The sequence below is a fragment of the Pongo abelii genome, chromosome 10, assembly GCF_028885655.2.
Source record: "Pongo abelii isolate AG06213 chromosome 10, NHGRI_mPonAbe1-v2.0_pri, whole genome shotgun sequence".
NCBI lineage: Eukaryota > Metazoa > Chordata > Mammalia > Primates > Hominidae > Pongo > Pongo abelii.
In genome coordinates, this window is record NC_071995.2 from 50,578,973 (window position 1) to 50,603,374 (window position 24,402).

At 49.9% G+C, this 24,402-nt stretch overlaps 2 protein-coding genes across 8 annotated transcripts; both read right to left on the minus strand.

Moving 5' to 3' along the window:
* Window positions 1-3,707: 3,707 nt before the first annotated feature.
* On the minus strand, window positions 3,708-10,138 carry KRT3 (keratin 3). Of its 6 annotated transcripts, none has more exons than XM_009247771.3 (10): window positions 9,847-10,063; window positions 9,449-9,792; window positions 8,162-8,382; window positions 7,222-7,282; window positions 6,770-6,865; window positions 6,298-6,462; window positions 5,753-5,878; window positions 5,268-5,488; window positions 4,892-4,926; window positions 4,065-4,408 (listed from the first exon to the last, which is right to left on the minus strand). In XM_009247771.3, exons 1-10 carry the CDS (start codon window positions 10,061-10,063, stop codon window positions 4,065-4,067), a joined length of 1,830 nt encoding a protein of 609 aa, XP_009246046.3. The 6 variants fall into 6 exon arrangements, with proteins under 6 accessions (XP_002823337.3, XP_009246046.3, XP_024113025.2 ...); XM_024257257.2 differs by having other exon boundaries at window positions 9,449-9,632; window positions 9,816-10,063; XM_024257255.2 differs by having other exon boundaries at window positions 9,449-9,678; window positions 9,748-10,063.
* A 6,560-nt stretch (window positions 10,139-16,698) lies between these two features.
* KRT4 (keratin 4) lies at window positions 16,699-23,839 on the minus strand. Of its 2 annotated transcripts, none has more exons than XM_002823294.5 (9): window positions 23,336-23,839; window positions 21,498-21,712; window positions 20,479-20,539; window positions 19,090-19,185; window positions 18,395-18,559; window positions 17,922-18,047; window positions 17,272-17,492; window positions 16,991-17,025; window positions 16,699-16,880 (listed from the first exon to the last, which is right to left on the minus strand). In XM_002823294.5, the coding sequence occupies exons 1-9, from the start codon at window positions 23,837-23,839 to the stop codon at window positions 16,699-16,701; spliced, it is 1,605 nt and encodes a 534-aa protein (XP_002823340.4). The 2 variants fall into 2 exon arrangements, with proteins under 2 accessions (XP_002823340.4, XP_024113026.2); XM_024257258.2 differs by having other exon boundaries at window positions 17,272-17,486; window positions 17,916-18,047.
* Between the last annotated feature and the right edge of the window lie 563 nt (window positions 23,840-24,402).

Sequence of the window (24,402 nt, forward strand, 5' to 3'; positions counted from 1 at the left end):
TGAGGTCTCTGAGGCTTGGCTAACAAACACTCCACCCAGTTCTAGGCAAAACAGAGAAGAGTCATGTAGAGATTTACCTGCAAATTACACAAAACTTTATATGCAAACCTTGATTATCAGCAGTCAAGTCTAGATTATCCATAGGCAAGCGCTGAACTACTTTCAAATTCTTGTGGAAAACAATCCCCTGATTTCCTTAACTGAGCCTTTAGGAGGTATGACACTGTTACCATTGATACTTGCTCTGACATGTAGCCTGTATTCTCACAAAGATATAGAAGGAAAACCTGAAATCTAAAAACACAACTTGGTCTTCCTAATGGGAAGTGAACCAGTGAGTCCGCAAGCTCTTAGAACAGGAAAACACTCTTTTGAGCATTTCTTCTGGGGAAGACAGTGTGGGGGTGGTTGGAGGGGATAGATGATAGATAGATAGATAGATAGATAGATAGATAGATAGATAGATAGATGATAGATAGATAGAGGCATAGGGTAGAAGTTGGTTCCTCTGTTTCATTGCAAGTGGATATACCTCTCCACACCCAGGAAAGAGAGATGTGGAAGAGAGAGCAAAGAAATTCTTGACCATTGGTCAAAGACCCCAAATCCCAGTTTAGGATCCAGGCTCACAAGTAGGCATTATTCAACAATCACTGTGAGCTCTTTATGGGCGAAAGTATGCCTTAGAGGACAGGAAAAGCATGGACAACACAGGACTCACTGACTACCTACTAGAAGAATGAAAAGTCTAGTCAAGTACAAGAAAGCAAACTCAAGCCCAGTGACTTAAGAGCACTTGAAAAGTCAACATAGAATTGTGCAAAAAACCATGGAAATGCTAAGGCAAAGGAAAAGAAGGAGCACTCAGAAGCAGGTGAAGTTCCCTGCAAGGGGTTCTCAGCCTGGATTAGAAATAGTCAGGGCTTGGCAGGGCACGATGGCTCATGCTTGTAATCCCAGCACTTTGCGAGGCGGAGGTGAGCAGATCACCTGAGGTCAGGAGTCAGAAACCACCCTGGCCAACATGCCCGTCTCTCCTAAAAATGCAAAAATTAACTGGGCTTGGTGGCTTGCACCTGTAATCTCAGCTACTCAGGAGGTTGAGGCACAAGAATCACTTGAGCCTGGGAGGCAGAGGTTGCAGTGAGCCAAGATAGTGCCACTGCACTACAGCCTGAGTGACAGAGGGAGACTCCGTCTCAAAAAATAAAGAAAGAAAGAAACAGTCAGTGCTGGGCTGAGAATATCCAGCCAAGCATTCAGTTAACGACTTGGGTCCTAGGTCCTGGCACCAAGGTTACCTGCCCTGGCCATTCCTCTGGAACAATGACACCTCCAAGAAATAGCTTCTCCACCCCACTCCTCCTGTGCCAGGCTGTCCTTTAAGAAGCTGCATGGAGCCCCACCCCACCACCTCACCACTAGTGGTTACTTAGGTAGCAGGGGCTCCTGTAAACCCCACAGGAGAAACAGGCGCCAGTGAGCACAGGTCCAGGGAGGAACAGCAAAGGACAGAGGTCACAGTCTGAACGTGAGACTTGAAACCAGTGTGCATAGTCCCCAGGAAGGCCAGGCCTGCTCTGGGCTTTCCTTGGAGCCAATTTAGAACCCCCTGACTGCTCAGGTGGGGGCACTCTGAAGAACGTGGCCCAGGCTCCACCATCTGGTCAATTGTGCTCCTGTCCCTGACTCTATATTCCAGTCCGCTTTGGTTCTCAGCATGGGCCCTCTTCTCCACCCTCTCTCTGGAAAAACTCATTAGTTTCCATGGCTTTAAAATCCACCCTTAAGCTGATGATGTCCAGATGCACGTGTCTAGCCCTGACGGGGCCCCCTTCTGAATCTCAGGCTCGCATCTCACCTGGACATCTCATGTGGCTATCTCGTGAGCAGCTCCTGCTTTTCTAAAGCACAGCTGAAGTTTCTCTCCACACCTATCCCGCCCTCCCACCCCTCCACTCACCTCAGTAAATGGCACCACCAACCACCCAAGTGCTCATACTGGGAAACTGAGCATCCTGGTTGAATCTCCCCTTTCCCTTAAACTCCCCACCTCCATTCAATCCATTAACCAGTCCTGGCATTCATCCAACTCAGCCCCTAGTTTCATTTCTTTATATACTTCCCACAGCTTAAAATTATTTTGTTCATTTGGTTTGCTTACTTTTTTTGTTGACTCCCTTACTAAAATGAGGGTGGGGTCAACATCTGATTTCTTGCTCACCAATTCATCTCCAGAATTTAGCCCAGTTCCAGACAGAAAATAAACACTTAATGAATACTGGTTGAATGAGTGAAGGAAGGAATTCATTGATAAAGGCTTTGCCCAGGGTGAAGCAGCTGCCCCATGACTGGCCTGGCACAGTCCCATAGGGCGAGTCCCCTAAACTGGGTTGGGCACTGAGCCTCCCCACCTGTGTCTCCGACTCCTTTCCACAGAAGGATACCAACCAGAAAAGGTACCTTCCTACCCAAACGTGAAGCAACAGCTCCTAAATCCCACCACCTTCAAAAAGTGGATCCAGTAGCTGGATTTCCACGCTGAATCTCTTCAACCCCCAGTTGCAGGTTTTCTTTATCTAACTGCCATTCCTCATCTCTAAAATAAATTCAATCTTGCCCAAGGATGGAAATACTGCTTCCCTGGCCTGGCCTGGCCTGACTACACGTTTCTATTCCACAGCCTGTGTGTTCTCTCCGGGTGCCCAGGCAGTGTGATATGCCTGGAAGGCATCGTCAAAGACCGTGTGGGGAAGTGGAAGGAGCTCCGGACTTGGGATGCAGGGCTTCATTCCTAGCTCAGGCTTTCACATGCTATTAAGACCCTAGAGGAGTTATCTGTCCTCTCTAAGCCTCAGTCTTTTCATCTGGAAGCAAAGGCCTTGGACTCCTTGCTTCTGAGTCCTTTCCAGCAGTGACCTTCTGGACAGCACTCCCATGGCCAACTAACACATTATCAGAGCCTCTTGGTGCAGGGCAGAGGCCAGGATGACAAGAACTCTCATGGCTGGTGCACATATTTTCAGGCCCCAAGTGCATGCATAGTGCTTAGGTGCAGTAATGGGGGCCTCTGCAGGAAATGCTGGATTCAAGGAAGCTAACAGATTTTCCTTGTTACTGAACTTCTGAGAAATTCTAATATGTGCTCCAAAAAGAAAAGATGTAATGGGCGTGGAGTCTTTTATTGCAGAGTGTCTCAATGGAATGATGTTCCTGGGTCAGACTTTGAAATAGGCTGCTCTGGGGCCTATTTCCATCCCTGGGCTTCCAGCAGCCCGCACTTTCCAGGAGCACCTTGATGGGGGAAAAGCTTTCACGATGTCAGCTGGAGTGAGGATCAACACCAAGGGAAGAAACCCTCTGTCCCCAAGGCCCTCTTAGTTCCCCCACATGAGAGAAGACAGGGAGGAGATAGATGTCTGCATGGCCCAGCCTTCACCACTAAGGACGGTGAGGGTACACAGGGTACACAGCATCCGGGAGCAGGACCTCTCCCTCCTCACAGTGCTCACAGAATAATGAACAACCGGATCCGCACCATGGACGGAGAAGACGAACTGCCTTTGTTTCAGAGGAAGAGTTCTCCAGCTGCCCTGTGGATCACAGAGCCCACATGGGAGAGGCAGAGGCAGGGAGGCCAGGCAGGTGACCAGGGAGCTCAGTGCCCTGAGGAGAAGGACATGGAGCGAATACTCAGGGGCCCGGAGTGAAACACAGTGCACTTTATTGGCGACAGACCGGAGGGGCGGAGGGGGCTGTGTGCTATATACATCAGAGCTGTAGTGAGCATCCCACCCAGGGACGGGACCCCGGGGCAGCAGAAGGTGGCGGCCTAGGCCACACCTGGACAATTACAGGCACAGGCTGGAGCCAGAGAGGGGAGCCTGAAATTCTCGTGGCTGAGCTTGGCCGGGGATCTGGAAGGAGCAGCAAGAGGCCACAAGCCTTCTAGGGCAGAGCCGCGTTCTTGAGGAGCATGGGGTGGCGCTGGGGGTGTTGCCAATATGTGGGCGTGGGGAGCGGAGGGGAGGCGCTGGAGTGGCTGCGATGCTGATGCGTGCTCTTTATCTGGAGTAGCGCTGGGAGGACTGGGAGGACTGGGAGAACTTGATGCTGCCGCCCCGGTTGCTGGCCGAGCTGAAGCCCCCGCCACTGACTCCATAGCGGGCGCCAGAGATGGAGCCAAAGCCACTGCCACCGCTGAAACCGCTGCTGCTGCCGCCGCCAAATCCACCGCCAATTCCACCGCCGATTCCACCGCCGATTCCACCGCCGCCTCCCCGGCCAAAGCCACTGCCTGAGCCACCGCCCGCACCGAAGCCACCTCCTAAGCCACCGCCCAAGCCTCCGCCGTAACCTCCTCCATAGCCACCTGCGGAGGCGGAAGTCGTGCTGCTGCTGACCACGGCTGTGGGGGAGAGGACAGGACAGCGATCAGCGACGGCGCCCCGGCCAGCTGCTATGTTATCATCAATGATCCACCGGGCCCACGACTATCCAGAGCTGATCAAGGCAGCTTTGCACAGGATGGTCACCACGAGCCGTTCCAAGGCCACTAGGCCACTACTCACTCCCCTGCCGTTAAGCCATTATGAATTAGCCAGTGGTTCCTCCCACAGTACAATCTTGATGACCCCCTTGGAGAGGATCTAGCCTCTGAATTTATCCTCCCATCAAGAGGCCCCCTGTTGGATATTTCACATTGGCCATAGAAGCCTATTAAAAGTGCTCTGAACCCAGAACAATTACAAAAGCCAATCGCTTCCCTCTCCTCTCCCAGAAAACCCCTCCAACTTCCATAAAAATATGTTTAAGTTAGTTGCTATCACCCTGGATTAGTGCAGATATTTCAGAATTAACTCTCATTTTCTTAGCTACTTTCGGTACTTACAGATGCTGACAGCACTCGGACACTCTCCAGACATCCTGTTTGAGAAAGCAAGAGAAAGTGGGCCCTGTCACAAAGCACATCACCAACAAGTCCATGGACCAAGGGCATGAATAGCAACCAGAGCTGAACAGAGAAGCCTGGCAAATCAGGTAAGCTTTCTCCACCCCTCTTTGGGCCGTAGCAAGGAGAACCTGTGGGCACTGGTTGCATACGTGCTTTGGCCGCCTGGGAGGGAGTGGGCTGGTAGAGGCAAATGCTTCACCACAAGGCCTCTCTTTATACAGCAGGGCTCCATCCCCAGTTACTTGGTCACTTATCTGGCCCTCGGCCTATGACTTGAGCCAGGGGGTGTGGGAAGACGGGACTGGAGGTTCACCTGTACTCCTCGCCCTCCAGCAGCTTGCGGTAGGTGGCAATCTCCACGTCCAGGGCCAGCTTGACATTCATCAGCTCCTGGTAGTCACGTAGCAGCCGTGCCAGGTCATCCTTCGCCTGCTGTAGAGCAGCCTGCAGCTCTTGGAGCTTGGCATTGGCATCCTTGAGGGCCATCTCCCCATGCTGCTCAGCCTCGGCAATGGCCGTCTGCAGGTTGGCATTCTGGGGCAAGGGAGGTAGGAGGAATGAGCTCAGTAAGAGGGCCCCAGGCCCTTCCTGACATGCAATGGATTATCCCATCTTAAAGTCAGGGAACATTCCTCCTCCCCTTGTGCCTCCATCTTGTCTCCATTTGTGGAGATAGTGCCCTGTGGGTTAGCCAGCCTGAGATGACCTCCAGACGTCTATTCCAGGGGAGGAGTCCTGAGATCCTAGCCCCCACCCCTCAGCAGTCATCTGAGGTGCCAGCATCCATGACATTCCCACCTGCTTCTTGACACTCTCGATCTCTGCCCGCAGCCTCTGGATCATTCTGTTGAGCTCTATGATCTCACTCTTGGTATTTCTTAGGTCATCCCCATGCCTGCCAGCCGTGGTCTGCAGCTCCCCCAACTACAGAACAGAAGGGAAGATGGGGTATTCCTGCAGTTTTGCTTGACTTCTTTCTACACCTCCAACATCACCCACCAAACCTTCAGAAGCTCAGTAAGGCATTTGCTAAAATGATACTGCATTGTGTTTCAGCAGGGAAACCCCCAAGGCAACAGGAAAGAGAACAACTGGGTTGTTGTGGTAGATTTTCCTGCCCTGTAGTTCCTGAGCAAGTTGGAGTCAGTCCCACATAGCAGGCAACCACCTCCCCCAGGGGCAAAACTTTCTGCAACTGAACCACCATTAGAAGGATGACTTCAAAGGGTAAAACCAAAAGGCATTCACCCAGTGACCACTGGGGACTCACTACCCAGCTGTCCAATAGGCCACGGCCTCTCTGAAACCTCCAGTGGATCCTGTAAGAGGTGACTAGCACCCACCTTGGTCTGGTACAGGGCCTCAGCTTCGGCCTTGCTTCTCTGAGCGATATCCTCATACTGTGCACGAACTTCAGCGATGATGCTGTCCAGGTCCAGGGAGCGATTATTGTCCATGGACAGCACCACAGATGTGTCACTGATGTGGCTCTGCATCTGAGACAGCTCCTGTCAACACAGAGGGAGCTTGTTCACTTTTGGGGTCCCTGTAACAAGCACACAGGGCCCTGAAAGACTCTTGATCAACAGTCTCATTCACTGATAACTTGCTCCACATGTGTATCAGCCACACCCTGTCCGCAGCCACTCAGAGAACCCCATGTCTGCAGCTTATCCTGTGGAATCCCTTCCAAGGGTCCTCATCTCCAGGCTCATCTCAGATGTCTTCTGGGGCCTATATACCAAAATGCACCAGCCTCAAATCTGGAAACATCTCACTCTCCCTCTGTCCCTTCTTAGTAGGTAACATCCTCACAGCATCGTAGAGGGTCCTTAAGAAGTCGATCTCATCTATCAAGGCATCCACTTTGGCCTGAAGCTCCACCTTGTTCATATAGGCACTGTCCACATCCTGAGAAAAGAGGAGGATAAAGGCCTTATTCTCCCAATGAACAAACAGCAAACCACAACTGCAGCAAGAAAGAGCAGAGGGGACTGGTGCAGTGATGGTCCTTGTCTAGGACCAGTCTCCACTTGAACGGGCAATTTGTATCTCATTAGGATGGTCTAAGTTTAATCCTACTAAAAAACTAAAGACTGATGAACTAACTCTTTTAGGGATCTTCCAGACTAAGGTGCACCTGACTTCTCTTTATTGCTCCAAAGGCCTGAACTTGGCAGCTCTGTGGCAGTGGACTGAGGAGATTCCCCCAACCCAGCCAGAAACCTGCAGCTACAAGCCTCAGAAACCTCACACACAGCCCTTACCTTCTTCAGAGTCACAAATTCATTCTCAGCAGCTGTATGTTTATTGATTTCATCCTCATATCTGTGTGAGTAAAAAAGAAACAGCTGAGTTTGGTTTTGAGATCATCGTAAACACCATTGTTCCCTGGAACTCTGAAAGTTCATCTCTTCCCTCCCTCTATCCCTATCCCGCCCCTCTCAGATGAGCACATCCTCTTTGCTATCTCCCTGTTAGTTAGGGGACCAACATGTCAATTTGCCCAGGCAAACTGTCTAGTTTTAGCACTAAAATTCTGCATCCCAGGAAACCCCTCAGTCCCAGGCAAACGTCTGGTTGGTTGATCACCATACCATGAGTTGTCCCAGAATTTTTCACATGCCAGAACCAGGATCTTCCCCAATCTGGCTCATGAGGAAATTCTTCCCCAACTCTAAACTCATCCGTTTTTTTTTTTTTTTTTAGACATAGTCTCTCTCTGTCACCCAGGCTGGAGTGCAGTGGTGCAATCTTGGCTCACTGCAACTTCCATCTCCAGGGTTCAAGCAACTCTGATTCCTCAGCCACCCGAGTATCTTGGATTACAGGTGTGTGCCACCACACCCAGCTAATTTTTGTATTTTTAATAGAGATGATATTTCACCATGTTGGCCAGGCTGGTCTTGAACTCCTGACCTCAAAAGATCTGCCCGCCTTAGCCTCCCAGAGTGCTGGGATTACAGGCATGAGCCACCAAGCCCAGCCTAAACTCATCCGCTTGCCACAATTTTATTTGCAAAGCACCATGCTTGGAGAAGGAAGGTGAGGGGGAACTGAATGAACCAAGCTGTCCTTCATGAAGGTAAGGAGAGGGAAACGGGCCAGGTGACACCACTGCCCAGCAGTCAGGGGGCATGTAGAAGGAGCCAAGACTCTGAGACAGGGCGGGCCATGGCATCTTCCCACTCCTGCCCTGTCACTCACTTCTTCTTGAAGTCCTCCACCAGGTCCTCCATGTTCTTCAGCTCAGAGTCCAGGCGCCCTCTCTCCCCGAGGATGTTGTCCAGGTAGCTCCGCAGGTAGTTGATGTGATTCTCAAAAAGAGGCTCAAGGTTGTTTGTGCCTGAGATGGAACTTGTGCCCTGCTGCTGGAGCAGGTTCCACTTGGTCTCCAGGACTTTGTTCTGTTGCTCCAGGAACCGCACCTGCAATGGTTGCAGGAAGCAACATCAGGCAACACTTGTAGCAGAGGAGCAGAGGGGCCTTCACTCAGGTAGGACTAGATGTCTATCTCCTGGGCCCCCAGCACAAAGGCCTAGAAAGGATGCAAAGATAGGCTCCTACTGTAGTCAGAGAGATTATGGTCAGATGGGTGATCAGTCAGGACACTACACTTGCAGCGTGGTTTGGAAAGTTACAAAGGAAGGGGAAGTAGCTCCTACCTGAAAGCAATAGAATTATTGCTTGTTGTTCCTGGGAACTTCATGAACCTATCTTAACTTCCAAAACTATAGTACACTCTACAAAAATGCACATAAACCTCAGCAGCTCCATTTCCACCCACGACTCTACTGACATGCTAGCTCTTCAAAAACAGTGAAGTGATGCTGGGAAGCTGGAAAGCGACACTGGCTGGCATGCCATAGTTAGCATGACAACACCTCTCTTGAGCCTGGAGGGGAGGCAGCCCCATGAGAGCTGTCCTGGTCTGGAGAAGCTCACTGAGCACTCTTGTCTTCCTGACTAGGCTGAGTAGGAGTGCAAAGTCACTCATTTCTCTGCACTCCCTTGGGACTACCTAAGGTTCTTATGCTTTTAATCCCTGCTCCAGGTAATCAGCCTCCTCTGCCTGGCACAGCAATATGAGGGGGAAATGGCTTCCTGGAAAGCCTCAGAGGACAACTTGTATTTGAAAAGCCTCCCATTCTTGGTGGAACCTTCCCTGATGGTGGCTGTGGCCCTTGCCTTGGGCTGCCTGCCCTGCCAGCCTAGGCCTCAATGAGGCAATGACTGGAAACTTCAGTAGAGGTTCCCACAAACAGGACATGTGGTGCTCAGGTCCAAATAGGGGACTGTTTTCTTTCCACACCTCCCCTCACTTGACCATGTGGACAAACTCCTCAACCCTGAATATCTGCCCAGACCCTAGAGTTCCACCTAACTCCTCACCCTCCAGTCTGGCCCATCCAAGACACATTTAAACACTGTGTTCCAAAGGTCAAATTCAAAGTCCCCAGCCCAGGAAGGGACGGCCAGTCAAAGCTTCATCACCTTGTCGATGAAGGAGGCAAACTTGTTGTTGAGGGTCTTGATCTGTTCCCGCTCCTGGGCCTTTACTTGCCCAATCTGGGGGTCGATCTCCACATTGAGGGGCTGCAGGAGACTCTGGTTGATAGTCACTTCCTGAATTCCCCCAGGAAAGCCCCCAGGGCCAAAGCCACCAGGACTGCCAAAGCTGCCAGGCCCACCAAAGCCACCAGGACCACCAAAGCCACCAGCCCCTCCAAAGCCACCAGCCCCTCCAGAGCCACCAGCTCCACCAAAGCCACCTCCCATTCCTCTGCCACCACCAAAGCCACCTCCATAGCCGCCCCCAAAGCCACCTCCATAGCCACCTGCAAAGCCACAGCTGCTCCGCCCTCCCCCAAAGCCTCCAGCCCGGGAGCCGCCAGCTGCCACACTGATGGAGATGCTCTTGTTGCCGCCCAGGTTGTAGAGGCTGCGACTGCCAAAGCTGCCTGCTCCGCTCCGGAAGCCATAGGCCCCTCCGCCAGCTCCCCCAGAGCGGGCCACACAGCTCATCCTGCTGCTGCCGGAGACCACAGCAGAGCGGCCGGAGAAACCCTGGCTCCCGCCACCAGATGTCTTGCTGGCTTGTCTGCTCATGGTGAGGAGCTTGGCGAAGAGAAGAGTATAAGTTAAGCAGGGACACTGAGAGTCAGAGGAAGAGGGATGGGAAATGAAGACCTGTGCAAAATAAATCCCTTTATATACCTTTGAGGAGGTTGTTGGGCTCAAACGAAGGAGAGATAATTAACGCCAAATATTCATGGGCTGGGTTTGCCTCCAAGGCAATAAGTTTGTTCCAGGCTACCAAACACACCTTGAAAATAAGCTGAAATGGTAAAAGTGCTAAGGTGGCAGGCTTACCTGGTGAGGGGGTGGTGCCCAGTGTTGCCCCACGTTTGGGCATGGCATCCTCCTAGCTTTGTCTGACGGGACCTAGGAGGCACACTCACCTGCATCAGGTGCTCAGCAGCCATCCCTCTGCCTGTTAGCTACCCCTGGGCCCTGCAGAGCTGTGCCCAGCTCTGGAGAGGATAGAGTGGAGGAGGCGTGGGGAGGTTCTGCTTCTCTGAGTAGTGGAGACAGTGGAGCCCACTCACAGCTCTGGGAAAGTGTCTTAATGGAAGGAGTGATGCAGGTCTCTCCACGATGACTGAGTGCACAGTATGTGCCCAGCTCCGTGCTGGTCTTTGGGATGAAGCGCTGACCTCTCCTTCTCCCTTCCTGGAAAAAAGCCCAGAACTAACACAAATCTGCCTCCTGGGTTCTCCTGTACCCCAAGCTTTAGTTCAGGAGGTAGTGACCTTTTGGTGTATGACTATCTTCAGAGAAAAAGTCAAGTTAACACCTATGCATGTTGACCAGACACTGGCAAAATCCAACATGACTAATGTTTGTTTCTCTTTAAAACTTCCCAAAGAAATTATACACTATTACACATCTTGGGGTTTATCTATGGCTTCCTTTCTTGCTCCCCACATTTTGGCCTTTCTCTGGTTTTAGCTTAAGGCCTAGGGAACAAGAATCTCAAATGTCAAGTCAACAACAAATTCAGCAAATATTTACAGACTGCCAAATGTCTGCCAGGCCCTTTGCAAAACCCTGGAAACCCAGTCATGGACAAGACACACAGGGCCCCTATGGGACCATTTTCTGGTTGAGAGATGTGCTCCTGAGAGTCGCCCATGCCCCCCCAAACCCCAGAAAGCCAGATCTGGCAGAGCCGGCAGCACTATGGAACATGTCTGACTCCAAAAGCCTGAAACTCTGCCTGTCTGGGGTTGTTCAGAGGCTTTTGACTGGGCTTGGTTTGTCCAAAAGGAAAGCCATCCTGCACACTCTGGAGCTGGCCAAGTTAGCTGCTTATCTCTCCAGGACAGGCCTTTTTTGTTCTGTCTGCTGCACATTGGGCCCTTCTAAGGGTGTGGTCTGTATGGCCCTGGCAGGAGCCTCCTTAGAATTGGGGGAAAGGATAGAGACTTCTTCAACACCCATGGGTAGGGCTGGGAGTGGCCCAAGTGCAAAGGAAGTACAATTTTCTTCAGCGGCCTGGTTCTTCCATTTTATCCTTATCTCTCCCATGTGTTCCCTGCCAGGCTGTGCAACATCCTAGCTCCTACCCAGGATAAAACCATAAGCTCTCCAGGAGTTTCCACTCTTGTTAATATACTGGGTCCCTTGGACCAAAGCACAGTGCTTTGCCAATAGTAAGTGCCATAAAATTTGATTTGTTGAAAAAATGAATGAGTCCATCTACTAATCATTAATGAACTAATGGTTAAGCCCTTATACTGGATTACAACCAGATAAAACTTGTTGAAAGCTAGTTCAACTCCCATTGCATGAGGTAGCACAAGCTAATTGAGATTATTTCAATGTGAGGAGTCCAGACTTCTCAAATTTGGTGTTCAGATTTAGAAAAATTTACATGCAAAACGAGTGTCACCTCCTCAGGGGAAAAAAAAATGTAGAATCACAGAATCAAGAACCAATCAATCAAGAATCAATCAATTACAGAATCAAGTTGAAGTTGACTGGTCATTTGAGGTCACACAATCTTCCCCGTTCATTGCTAGGATCCTCTCTCCAGCATCTCTGACTTATATCCCTAATTTTCTGCAAGTTCTGCCCATGGACTATGAAGTTAGCCCAGGCCCAGAGGGTGGCCACACAGGCTCCTCTCCGCTTTGCTCCTACAGAGGCAATGAACCAAACCCAGGGCTAGACCAGATCCTCCCCATGACTAAGCATGACCAAGGCTGTTTAAATTCTCTGCATTTCAGCATCATTAACCATAAAAGATGATCAGTCATCTCTGACCCTCTAGATCTCACAGGAACATAGCTAGATGAATGAAATATCTGCCAGTGTTTTAAGAAACATATCACAAGGCCAAATGTGGTGGCTCACGCCTGTAACCCCAGCACTTTGCAAGGCTGAGGTGAGCAGATTGCTTGAGCCCAGGAGTTTCAGACCAGCCTTGGAAACACGGCAAAACACCATCTCTACAACAAAAATACAAAGATTAGCCGTGTGTGGTGTCATGCGCCTGTAGACCCAGGTGCTTGGGAGGCTGAGGTTGGAGGATCGCTTGATCCTGGGAGGTCAAGGCTCTAGACTAGAAGTAATTTTACTACCCTCTGGACTGTCATGTCCTTCATTTGTATCTTCCAAAGGCATTCATCTGTCCGTCTGGTTACCAAGTTCTTTATGTGCATGTTTTTATCTATACATTATCATCTGTATTAAAAGCTCCTTGAAAACAGAGTCTAATTCTTCTTTGTATAATGGGTCCCCATTGCCCAGCACAAACTAGGCACTGGGTAAACATTGTTCAATTAACATTTGTTTAACAGCTACTATATGGCAAGCACAGTGGCCCTGGAATGTCAAGATGAATAAAGTCATGGTTCCCGCCCATAAATAATTTATAGACTAGTGGTTTGTTGAGTAAATGAGTGAATGGGTGGGTGGATGGATGGATGAATAGATGGATGATGGATGGATGGATGGATGGATGGATGGATGGATGGATGGATGGATGAACGGATAGATGAGTAGATGGGTGAATGGGTGGATGGCAAATGACAATCAAAACAATTTCTCCAGAAAATGTCTTCCGAGCTTATCTAGCTTCTCATCCACTTTCTCGAATTTTTAAGGATCAAATCCACAACACTCAAAGTAAAAAAACTGCAGATGCAGAACAATCCTACCTTGACCCAAAGCCAAACCAGAAAACCATGGGCAGCAATGAGCCTGAGTCCTGGGCTCCCACCACCAAGACCCTTCATGGCCACAACTCTACACTCCCAGCCCTCTTAGTGGAATAACGAGATGACTGTTCAGACCCTACCGTCAACACGGAAAAAAAAAATGGAACAGGTGCTAAAATGGCTTTCTTCCCTTCAGCCTGCTCCCTCTCTTTGTCCCTCATTGGCCCACTGTTACCATGTCCCAAGGGCCCACAAAGGGGGCACAGCCCCCTCAACTATTTCCCCACGTAGCTGTCTCACTAAACCCTGAACATCCACCCAAGACATGGGAGCAGCCATGCCTTATTCTGAGGTCCTCTGGTCTTAGAACACAAAGCCTGGCCCCCGTCAGTAAGTTAAACCAAAACCCCACAGTGGGATGTTAAATAAGCCCCTCTTTGCTATAACCTTCTGGGTTTACTAGCAACGAGGTAGGGAGACTTCGGAAGTATTGGTGAGAATTTTCTGGAACTGAGAGGGCTGAACCCAGAGCGGAGGGTCTTGGTGAGGTGGGAGGGATCTATGCAAACATAGCAGTTGTTCAGGAGCCGACAGGTGCCTGAGCCAAAGTGATGGTGGGGCTGCAGCCAGGGCTGGGAGCCAAGAGCTTGGGGAATGGAGTCAGGGCAGATGAGCCAAATAAACCAAGTTAGAGATTTGCCAACCTGCAGTTGGGCTCTTCAGATGTGAAAAGTGATTTCCGTATGCTTAGAGGTGAAGCACTTAAAAGAAAAGGGAGAGCATTTAAAAGAAAACGGAGCAGATAATGCAAGCCATGTCTCCCTGTTTCCTAAGCACTAGGAGCTGGCCAGAATCCAATTAGAAGGATCAGAGAGAAGGGTGGTGTCTATTATCTCAGCAGTATATTTACCCCAAATAATCCCATCTGACTAGCCAGCCAGCTTCAAACATATGAATCAAGGCCAGGATCCACTCTCCTGGACTGTTCTAGAAACAGAGACCAACATGAGGGCTTTTCCTCTTTTATGTAAAATAGCAGGCTTTTTTTTGAGACAGAGTCTTGCTCTGTCCCCAGGCTGGAGTGCAGTGGCGCGATCTCGGCTCACTGCAACCTCTGCCTCCTGGGATCAAGCGATTCTCCTGCCTCAGCCTCCTGAGTAGCTGGGATTATAGGCGCCTGCCACCACACCCGGCTAATTTTTGTATTTTTAGTAGAGACAGGGTTTCACCATGTTGGCCAGGATGGTCTCAATCTGTTGACCTCATGATCCACCCACCCTGGCCTCCCCAAATGCTGGGATTACAGGTGTGAGCCACCGCGCCCAGCCTAAGAGACTTTTTATATAAATAAGAAACACTGACACACTCACATAGCCATGTGCCTGTGAATACAAACACATTTATTCTAAGATGCACATACACACGTATAATCTACGGCCTGACCTTGCAGTGTAAATCACTGAGTTCAACCAAAGAGATGCTGAGAGGCACAAAGGCCTGCTCAGGCTGGCTGCTCCCACACTCAGGGGGCATGGAAAATGCTTTAACCTGCCCCTTGCCTCTCTGTGAGGCCCAACACAACATGCAACCTGCTGGTGGGTGAACCTGAGAAGCTCCACTCCTACTTCCAACCCTTAAGTCCTCCTCCCCACTCCCAGAAACTCAAAAAAAAAAAGAGCCCATCTGCATTTTGCCGGGGGAGTAGTGCAGCCCTTGGAAGAAGTCCAAGCCACCAAATGCAGCTGCAGAGACTTCCTGTTCTGACACATGGGGCTCAATAAGCCCTAAGACAATGGTGACATTCGGGCCAGGCTGGTGAAGGACAGAGCCCAGGTTGCTCCTGGCAAAGTCCCCTGCCCAGAGAGCACAAGCCCCTGAGATTAACCCTTTGCTACTCTGTCCCCGCTTTCCCAAAGGCAGAACAACCCTGAGCCTACCTTGGATCTGCACGAGAGTCCCATGGGCAGGGACTGGTCTTGGGCAAACCATGTGCCTTTCTGCCTGAACACCATGAGGCCCCATGGACACAGGGCTGGAGGAACTGGAGTCTGAATGAACTCTGTGGCAGTCAAGGGTGGGAGGCACAGTTGGGTGGCCAAGGCAGAGAGTGCATTCTGCATCTGCAGCAAACTGATTCGGGTCAGACTGCAGAGCAGGAGCTGGGAAATCTTTGGAAAAGGGGAGACTGTGCTGCTCCAGGTACATGGAATTGGTCCAGTATAGAAAAGGGTGTCCTCAAAGGCTCTACCCAGACCCCCACCTCTGACTGTCCTCTCCCCACTTTTGTAATCAGACAGCTCCCTCCACTGCTGCTCCAGAAGACCTGCTCCACCTCCAACATTCTTCGCCACTCAGGGACAGCACCACAGACACAACCCCAGGCACCCCTGAGGAGCTGGGGAAGCGAGCAGCTCATGAAAACTCTAGGAGAATGACGCGCATGCATGCCTCCCTCCAACAACTGTGACCTTGTTGATTCTTGGAACAGGTTCCTGAAAGCCTTGTTGGGCCAGTGAGATTTAGCCCCATGCATGGAATTTCATGAAAATAGGGAGGCCTTGCTAGACACAGAGTATAAGCACTCTCATAAGCTCCATAACTTCTTGCTCTATATTCAGCAGAGACCCCTGACCTGCTTCTCTCACATCTATCAAATGCCCCCCACCTGCAGACTTAAACCCCTTCCCTCCAGGTTTATTCCAGGATCAGCATTGAAACAGTGCTACCCCAGGGTGCCCTACAATGGACAATGTGTGTATAATTGTTGGATGCCCCTTGAATCTGCACAACTGCCCTGTAGGCAACCTTCAGCCTCTGTACACTGTACTTCTCCCCCAGTAATTTGAGCAACTTAGAAGTAGAGACCTGAGAAACTAGTCGATGACCCAGATCTGTATAAACAGATCCTTCACACCTTCAAGTATCCACCTTCACCAAAATTATCTAGTTATACAGGATTCTAGAGACCTCTCCCCAGGGAACAAAGACCATTGCTCAGAATGAATGACAAAAGCATTTTATTGAAGATTCACCTGCAGATGGATAAAAGGGAATGAGAGGAGTAGAATGGGACACTAAGTGGTTCTCGTCCTAAGCTTGCAGGACCAGGTGCTGCCGGGTGATGGAGAAGTAGTTTGGCTCTGATGTAGATGGATAATACAGGATCTAGTGGGAGATGGCGTTGGGCTGGGAAGGGACATATGTGACCCCATTAATTCTGGAGATGACACTCCTGGTCATTTTCTTCTCTGTCCATGGGAGGTAAGCGGCCAGCTGACATCCCTCCCATTCCAGGTGGGTCACCAGGCCCAAATCAAGAAGTAGCTACCAAACTCCAAGAGGCAGAGTCCCTGTCCCAGCACAGAAGATCATCCTGGGGCAGAAAGAGCCCATGGGATAGTGGAGGGGACACTAGTAAGACGAGCCCCAGAGAGGAGGACGGAGGTGAAGTGAAGGAAGCACAGAGACACCAGTGCTGGGCCCAGCTGAACACAGTGAGCTGCAGGGACCTCGTCTCCTCTATCGTCTCTTGTTCAGAGTGGTGGTAGAGATGATCTTGCTGCTGGAACTGCCAGAGACACTGCCACCAAACCCAAAGCCACTTCCAGAGCTGGAGCCAAAGCCACTACTGAGGCCAAACCCGGAGCCACTTCCTAATCCTCCGCTGATGCCTCCAGTGCTGGTGCTACCACTGACCACAGCTGCAGAAAAGATGCAAAAGACACAGTTATTCCAATGGTGCCAGCACCCCAGGGGTCTCAGCCAAGACCCGGGTGAATAAACAACTACAGCAGGCGCAGAAGGTACTTACAGATGCTCACGGCACTCTGGCATTCTCCAGACATTCTGTGGGGGAAAGAAAATGTGGTGAGCCTCAGGGAGCACAGAATTTCGTTCAATAAGCACATCTCACTCACCTCTCTTATCCTTGAGTAGCCTCTGAGTTTGAGGGCCCAGTGTGAACCTATTAGCTGAGCTGTCCTGGTTCGTAATGCACCGGCACAGCACTGACGCTTGCGGCCCGGCAGAGGCACAAGCTCATGGCCCTGGACCTCTCTAGCCCTCATGTTCATACCCTGCCTAACCCCTCACCTGTACTCCTCGCCCTCCAGCAGTTTGCGATAGGTGGCGATCTCGATGTCCAAGGCCAGCTTCACACTCATGAGCTCCTGGTACTCACGCAGCATTCGTGCCAGCTCCTCCTTGGCCTGCTGCAGGGCAGCCTCCAGCTCTACGCGCTTGCTGTGGGCATCTTTAAGGGCATTCTCACCACGCTGCTCTGCATCAGCCACGGATGCCTGAAGAGTCTGGCACTATTGACAAAGACATTAGATAGGTGGTCAGCAGTGCCCTGCCTTCAAGGCCTCTACACCTGTCCCCTCCCCTGGTCCAGCTTTCCTTGGATTAGGATATCAAGATTCTATCTGTTCTGCCCACTTTCCCTGATGCTTACACATCTCATTCACTCCAGCCATAGCCTACCAATGCCTCCACCAGACTGATTAAATAAAGATGAGCAAAAACCCATGAAGAAGAGCCAAGAAACCTATGCACAGGAGCGTCATGGTATGCCAACTAGAATATTGCTGAAAAAATCTTGGTATGCCTTGCACAAAGAGCTATGAATTCCCAGCAACAAGCTCAGGGTCTTCTGGCCCGAAGCTTTATCTGCTTGTCCACTCTGGAGATGTCTGCCTGAGGCCCCTGGCCTTGTGCTCCATCTGGAAGGGAGTGACACCCACCTGCTTCTTGATGTTCTCGATCTCTGCCCGCAGCCTCTGGATCATCCTGTTGAGCTCTGCAATTTCACTCTTGGTGTTCTTCAGGTTGTCACCATGTTGGTCAACCGAGATCTGGAGCTGCTGGACCTAATACTCAAGAAGACACAGAGAACCAGGGGTCAGGGGCATCTGGGTAGGGTCCATTCTCAAGTGAACTCAATGAGAATTGCCACAGGTGGCAAGAATAACACCAAAAGTCAAGTAATTTCAAATCAGACCAGGACCAACAATGCCTGGGAGAGTCTGTTCATATCAGGTGGCAAGAATAACACCAAATGTCAAGTAGTTTCAAATCAGACCAGGACCAACGATGCCTGGGAGAGTCTGTTCATATCTGACTTCTGTTGGGCTTGAGCTGATGATCACCTGTTCACAGACATCAAAAGCAGAGCCCCAGAGCCAGCTCCATCTCCTGAGAGATCCATACCACCCACCTTGGTCTGGTACAGGGCTTCAGCCTCAGCCTTGCTCCTCTGGGCAATCTCCTCGTACTGGGCACGGACCTCAGCAATAATGCTGTCCAGGTCCAGGTTGCGGTTGTTGTCCATGGAGAGGACCACAGACGTGTCGCTGACATGGGTCTGCATCTGGGACAGCTCCTGCAGGGCAAATGTCTCACATCAGCCCCCCCCAGGAAAGCCTTCACTGACCTGATACAGGCTCAGATAGGAGCAGAGCTGGCATTCACAATGTGTAGGAAGGGGAGAGACAGGTAAAGTTATAAGTAGAAATCAAGTGGTTATGACAGTTCAGGATGGAAGAGCAATGCTTCTAGTCTTTACTGGTCCCCAGGAACCATAAGCCACTCTAATGCAGTGAGTGCCAGTGTGTTGGATGGAAGGGTAGGGAATGGATCCATTTTACCAGAAAAGATGCTAGACAGCAATGAATTCTATTCTAAGCACTCTTTAGATCTAATCACCCCTTCTAAGACCAAGACCACATCTGGTCCTAAGAATCTCCCAGTTGAATTTCCCACTTCAAACCTTTCTATGCATGACCTTGATGAGAACCCACTGCCCTAAAATAAGGGAGCTGGAGTCCTTTCAAAGAACTGTGAATCCCAACCAGCAGCATCACAGATGGGGGATTCCCTTTCCCTGAATGGAGGGGAGGTTGGAGCCCTCACCGCATCATAGAGGACCTTCAGGAAGTTGATCTCGTCATTAAGACTGTCCACCTTGGCCTCCAACTCCACCTTGTTCATGTAGGCAGCATCCACGTCCTGCAGAGGAGGAAGGAGGATAAGAGATGAGGAGCAGGAATGCCAGTAGGGGGACGGGGCACTAAGTGACACCTACAGGTGTTCTCAGCAGCATTTAGGAAAGACTACTCAGCAGCACGTGAGCTGGTGGGGGACCAATTATTTTATATATTCTTCCCCTAGAGTCACCTGAAGACATGGAAGTTGATTATCCAAATAGGCTTTTCTAATAGTATGGAGATCTCTCAAAGAATTAAAAATAGAACTACTATTGGATCCAGCAATCCCACTGCTGGAATTCCACTCAAAGGAAAAGAAATCATTGTAACAAAAGGATACCTGCACTCATGTTTATGGCAGCACAATTCACAATAGCAAAGATATGGAATCAACCTAAGTGTCCATCAACAGATGATTGGATAAAGAAAATATGGTACATATACACAATAGAATACTACTCAACCATAAAAAGAGAATGAAATTATGTGTTTTTGCAGCAATGTGGATGGAACTGGAGGCCATTATCTTAAGTGAAATAACTCAGGCACAGAAAGACAAATACCACATGTCCTCACTTGTAAGTGGGAGCTAAATCATGTGTACACATGGACATAGAGCGTGGAATGATAGACAATGGAGACTTGAAAAAGGGAGGGGTGGGAGGGGGTGGATAATGAGAAATTACTTATTGGATACAATGTATGTTATCCCAGCAACGGATACACTAAAAGCCCTGACTTCACCACAACACAAACTATCCATGTAACAAAATTACACTTGTACCCCACGAATTTATAAAAATAAAAATCCGGCTGGGTGCAGTGGCTCACACCTGTAACCCCAGCACTTTGGGAGGCTGAGGCAGGTGGATCACCTGAGGTCAGGAGTTCGAGACCAACCTGACCAACATGGAAAAACCCTGTCTCTATTAAAAATACAAAATTAGCCAGGCGTGGTGGTGCATGCCTGTAATCCCAGCTACTCGGGAGGCTGAGGCAGGAGAATCGCTTGAACCTGGGAGGTGGAGCTTGCGGTGGCCCAAGATTGAGCCATTGCACTGCAGCCTGGGCAACAAGAGTGAAACTCCATCTCAAAAAAAAAAAAAAAAAAAAAAAAGCAAATAGGCTTTCCTCCCAATCTTAATTACTTAGAACCTGGTTTGGTTGCCCACTTTCTTTGACTGTATAGATCTAGATAGTTCCAAGTGAAGCAGAGATGAGGCAGAGATGGACCAAACCCATGACTTCAGCCAAAGACCACTCCCCAAGGGAAGGGGCACCCTGAAGGCACTCCCTACCATCCTTCGTCTCTTACCTTCTTGAGGACCACAAAGTCATTCTCAGCTGCTGTGCGTTTATTGATCTCCTCTTCATACCTGGGGGTGGGCACAGGGAGAAAAAGACAAAAGCCCACAGTGAGCTAGTGTTTCTCAGATCTCTGCTGCTTGTTTTCAAGCATTTCCAAACAAATTTGGAAATATCCACATAATTAGTTACATTTCCCGTATTCATACAGATATTCATTTAACCTACATTCATTGAATATAGGAAGTACCAGTTTAGGCCAGGGTTTATTCAGAGACATGAAAACCAAACTTTAAAGAGACTGTTTTCAATAGAAAACCCAGCAATTATGTAGTTGATTTAATGTCCATGAAAGGGCTGCCCTTTTGGCCATTTTGGCAGATTAAATTCTCAGCAATGTCATCAGCACACTCCATTTCCCTTTGTTTGGTGGGTGAGTGAATTGAGAGAGAGGGTTGGTATTTATTTTGTCAGTCCTATCCCATAGTGAGTTTAATGAGAGATGCTATGTATTCAGTGTTCACTCTGTGTCCTGAAATATGCCAAATGCTTTCTCTATTTCATTTAATTCAATTTAATTCTCACAACCCATAAGGTAGGAATATTGTCCCCATTTCAAAGATGAATAAAACTGAAGCTCAGAGAGGTTCAGCAACTTACTCAAGGTCACACAGCTAGTGAGGACTCAGTGTGCAAACCAGCTCCATCTGTCTCTACAGCCTGTATTCTTCTGACCATACTATACTGCTTTTCATCTGTTTGGGTTCTGATCTTGTTCGTATATGGCAGACCCAAATCCCTGAATCTATCATTAAATTTCCATTTGGAAGAACTTGTGGTTACTTGTGGTTACCAGACCCAGAACTCACCCTGTGAAAACGTGACTATGTGGATATAAGAAAACATACTAGAGGGCCTTCCTTGTCCCCTTCAGAGTCTGAGATTCTAAGCCACTGGAGAGAGCCCCAGGAGCCTGGGCATGGCTGGGCACATATGTCAGATGGCATCCCCACCTTCCTCCCCACGTACTTGGTCTTGAAGTCCTCCACGCTGTCCTGCATGGTCTTCAGCTCAGACTGCAGGTGCCCTTTGTCATTACCCAAGGTATCTAGCTGCTTCCTCAGGACACTGAGGTAGGTCTCAAAGAGGGGCTCAAGGTTTTTGCTGGAGGTGGTGGTCGTCTGCTGCTGGAGCAGGTTCCATTTGGTCTCCAGCACCTTATTCTGTTGCTCTAAGAACCGCACCTGTGTTGATAAAGGCACCAGCCAAGTGATGAGGGCCTGAAGTGTGGTAGGAGGGCCAGCCAAGGCAACACCAACCCAGTCAATCCCAGGGAACCACACGGCCCAAGAACCACCCAAGTAGGGCCACTATGTTGCATCTCCAGGGCACCGTTCACTTGGGTCGACATGATGGCCCCATCCTCGAGCCCATAGCACCAAGGGGGTCACATAGGTTGTGGAGAACAGAGCACAGCCAGAGAAGCAGGGCCTAACAGTGCAGCAAGAACAACTTCCTAGCCGCAGTCACCCAAAGTCCCAAAGAAGAACATTAAACTTCTATGAAATAACAAAATAAAATTAGGAGACATCACAATCTGGAGGCTCTTGCATTCAAAGTGATCCAGACCCAAGGCAAATGAAAGGTAAAGTCACTACAGACTTTTTAAATAAGCTTACTTATCAATGGACCTGGTGTGCCCCTGTGAACCTGTGAACAACTGAGTATAGATATTGAAAACCAGGGCCCTGTACACATTGTCTCACCTAAACTCCATTCTGCAAAGGACTTCCCTGAACTTTCCCTCCCTCTACGAAAAAATCTAGCCAGACAAACCAGGACAGCAGCTTAGCATGACATTTCCATGTTATAAGCCTCAGAATTGAAAGGAAAGCAGGTAAGGGAGACCGATCACATTTTGAACCCAAAAGGTAAAATGAGATGAGATGAGACAAGGATGCATCAAAGAGCCCTGAGTTCTTGCTGTCATATCTGCATGTCCTATAGTCACAGTAAAACCTCTTTAAGTTACTATGGGTTTATTCAAACCAGCAAGAAGAACAAATATGCACCTTATTCTACTCCAAGAGTGTTCATTCTTGCCCCATATGTTGAAGCTGCCTAAGACTTTGATACCTGGTGAACCAGGGCAACCTGGACCAAAGGGCGGCACTCATCCACCCAGTCATCAATCTTTGGACGACTTGGCTCTCTGGGGCTGCACTGCTCACTACCATCCATCATGCATGACCATAACTGAGCTTAAAGAACTTGAACTTCTAGACGTTGCATGAAAAAGGAAGTTGGACTACAAAAAGAAAAGAGACCTGTCTCCTTTCTTTGAACAGACCCAGACATGAGCAGTGTTGTCCAGTCACAGGAATGAAAAAGGTAAATTTCCAAGGCCCCGGCGAGACCTAGAATCTGCCACTGGAGCCAGTCCCTTTCTCATTTGCAAAATCAGCTTAGTTTTCTTCTGTTCTAAGAACAGAAGTGGCCACTGTTAAGTGATTAATGGAGTTAACTGCATTATATTCAAAACCAAAATCTGAGAAAAAGCAGAGAAATAACGAACCCTCTTTATAGCTGGGATGACTAAAGTCAGAAAAGCCAAATGATTTGTCCAGTATCCCACAGTCTGTCTAGGGAATTCCAAACACTTAACTGCCTTGAGCATCCCACCTTCCCACCAGCCACGGGACAAAAAGGAAGGCTCAAAGTCATGATGCTCCTTCAACAGCTGGAGAATTGGGGCCCAGGGACGTTCAGTGGTCTCCCCAGCACCTGTGGCAGGCTCAGGTCTGAGACCCCAGGACTCAGGACCCCTCTCTTCTAATTGCCCCTCTCCGGCCGAGGACACAGCTCACCTTGTCGATGAAGGAGGCAAACTTGTTGTTGAGGAGCTTGATCTGTTCTCGCTCTTCTGTCCGGACTTTCTGGATCTCAGGGTCAATCTCCACGTGGAGGGGGGTGAGCAAGCTCTGGTTGATGGTGACCTCCTGAATTCCCCCAGCGGGGCAGACAAGGAAGCCAGGGCCACCCTTACCACTGAAGGAGCCCCCAAATCCACCACCAAAGCCACCAGTGCTGAAACCAGCTCCAAAGCCGCCGGCACCAAAGCCACCAGCGCCAAAGCCTCCAGCACCCCCAAAGCAGGCGCCTTGTCGTGACCCAGCCACACTCATGGAGATGCTTTTCTTCCCCCCGAGGTTGTAGAGGCTTCTGCTGCCAAATCCCCCAGAAGAGCATCGGCCGGCACCTCCAGACATGGAGACTGAGCTGAAGGCACCTCTCTTGCCACTGCCTACAATGGCCGAGCCACAACTGAAGCCCCGGGGCCCGCCTCGGACACACTGCTGTCTGGCAATCATGGCTGCAGAGAGCGAGCTGGGAGCTATCAGAGAAGTGAGAGGGCCCAGGCCTGTGAGTGCTGGAGCCCTCAGCCTTGGTCTCTTATATGTCCTGGAGCAGCAGGGCTTGGTTGCAGGGGCATAAAGGGAAAAATCTGAAACATCTCTGGGCTTGGCCCTTGGCACAAGCCCATCCTTCCCGCACCTGTTGAGCCTGTCACTAAACACACCTACAGAAGTCATCTGGAGGGCACAGGTTACTGGATCCCATCACACTCCTCTCTGGGAGAACCTGAACCGGCGCCCCAGGGCCTCCTAATCAGAAGCCCCTGCCTGGGCCCAGCCCTCCAGGCCCACACCCACTGTACCTCCATCTCGCTAGGCTCACGGCACCTCCCTCCTCCAGAAAAGACACCCCATCACCCATCCTCTCACCCCACAGAATGTGGAGTTAGACAGCCTGAGTTTGAGTGCACAGCCTGCCACCTCCTAGCTCTGCAAACCGGAGCAAGTCACCCTCTGAGGCCCAGTTGCTTTCCCTGTAAATTGGAAGTAATACAAATATTTGCCTTGCCACTTCTCAG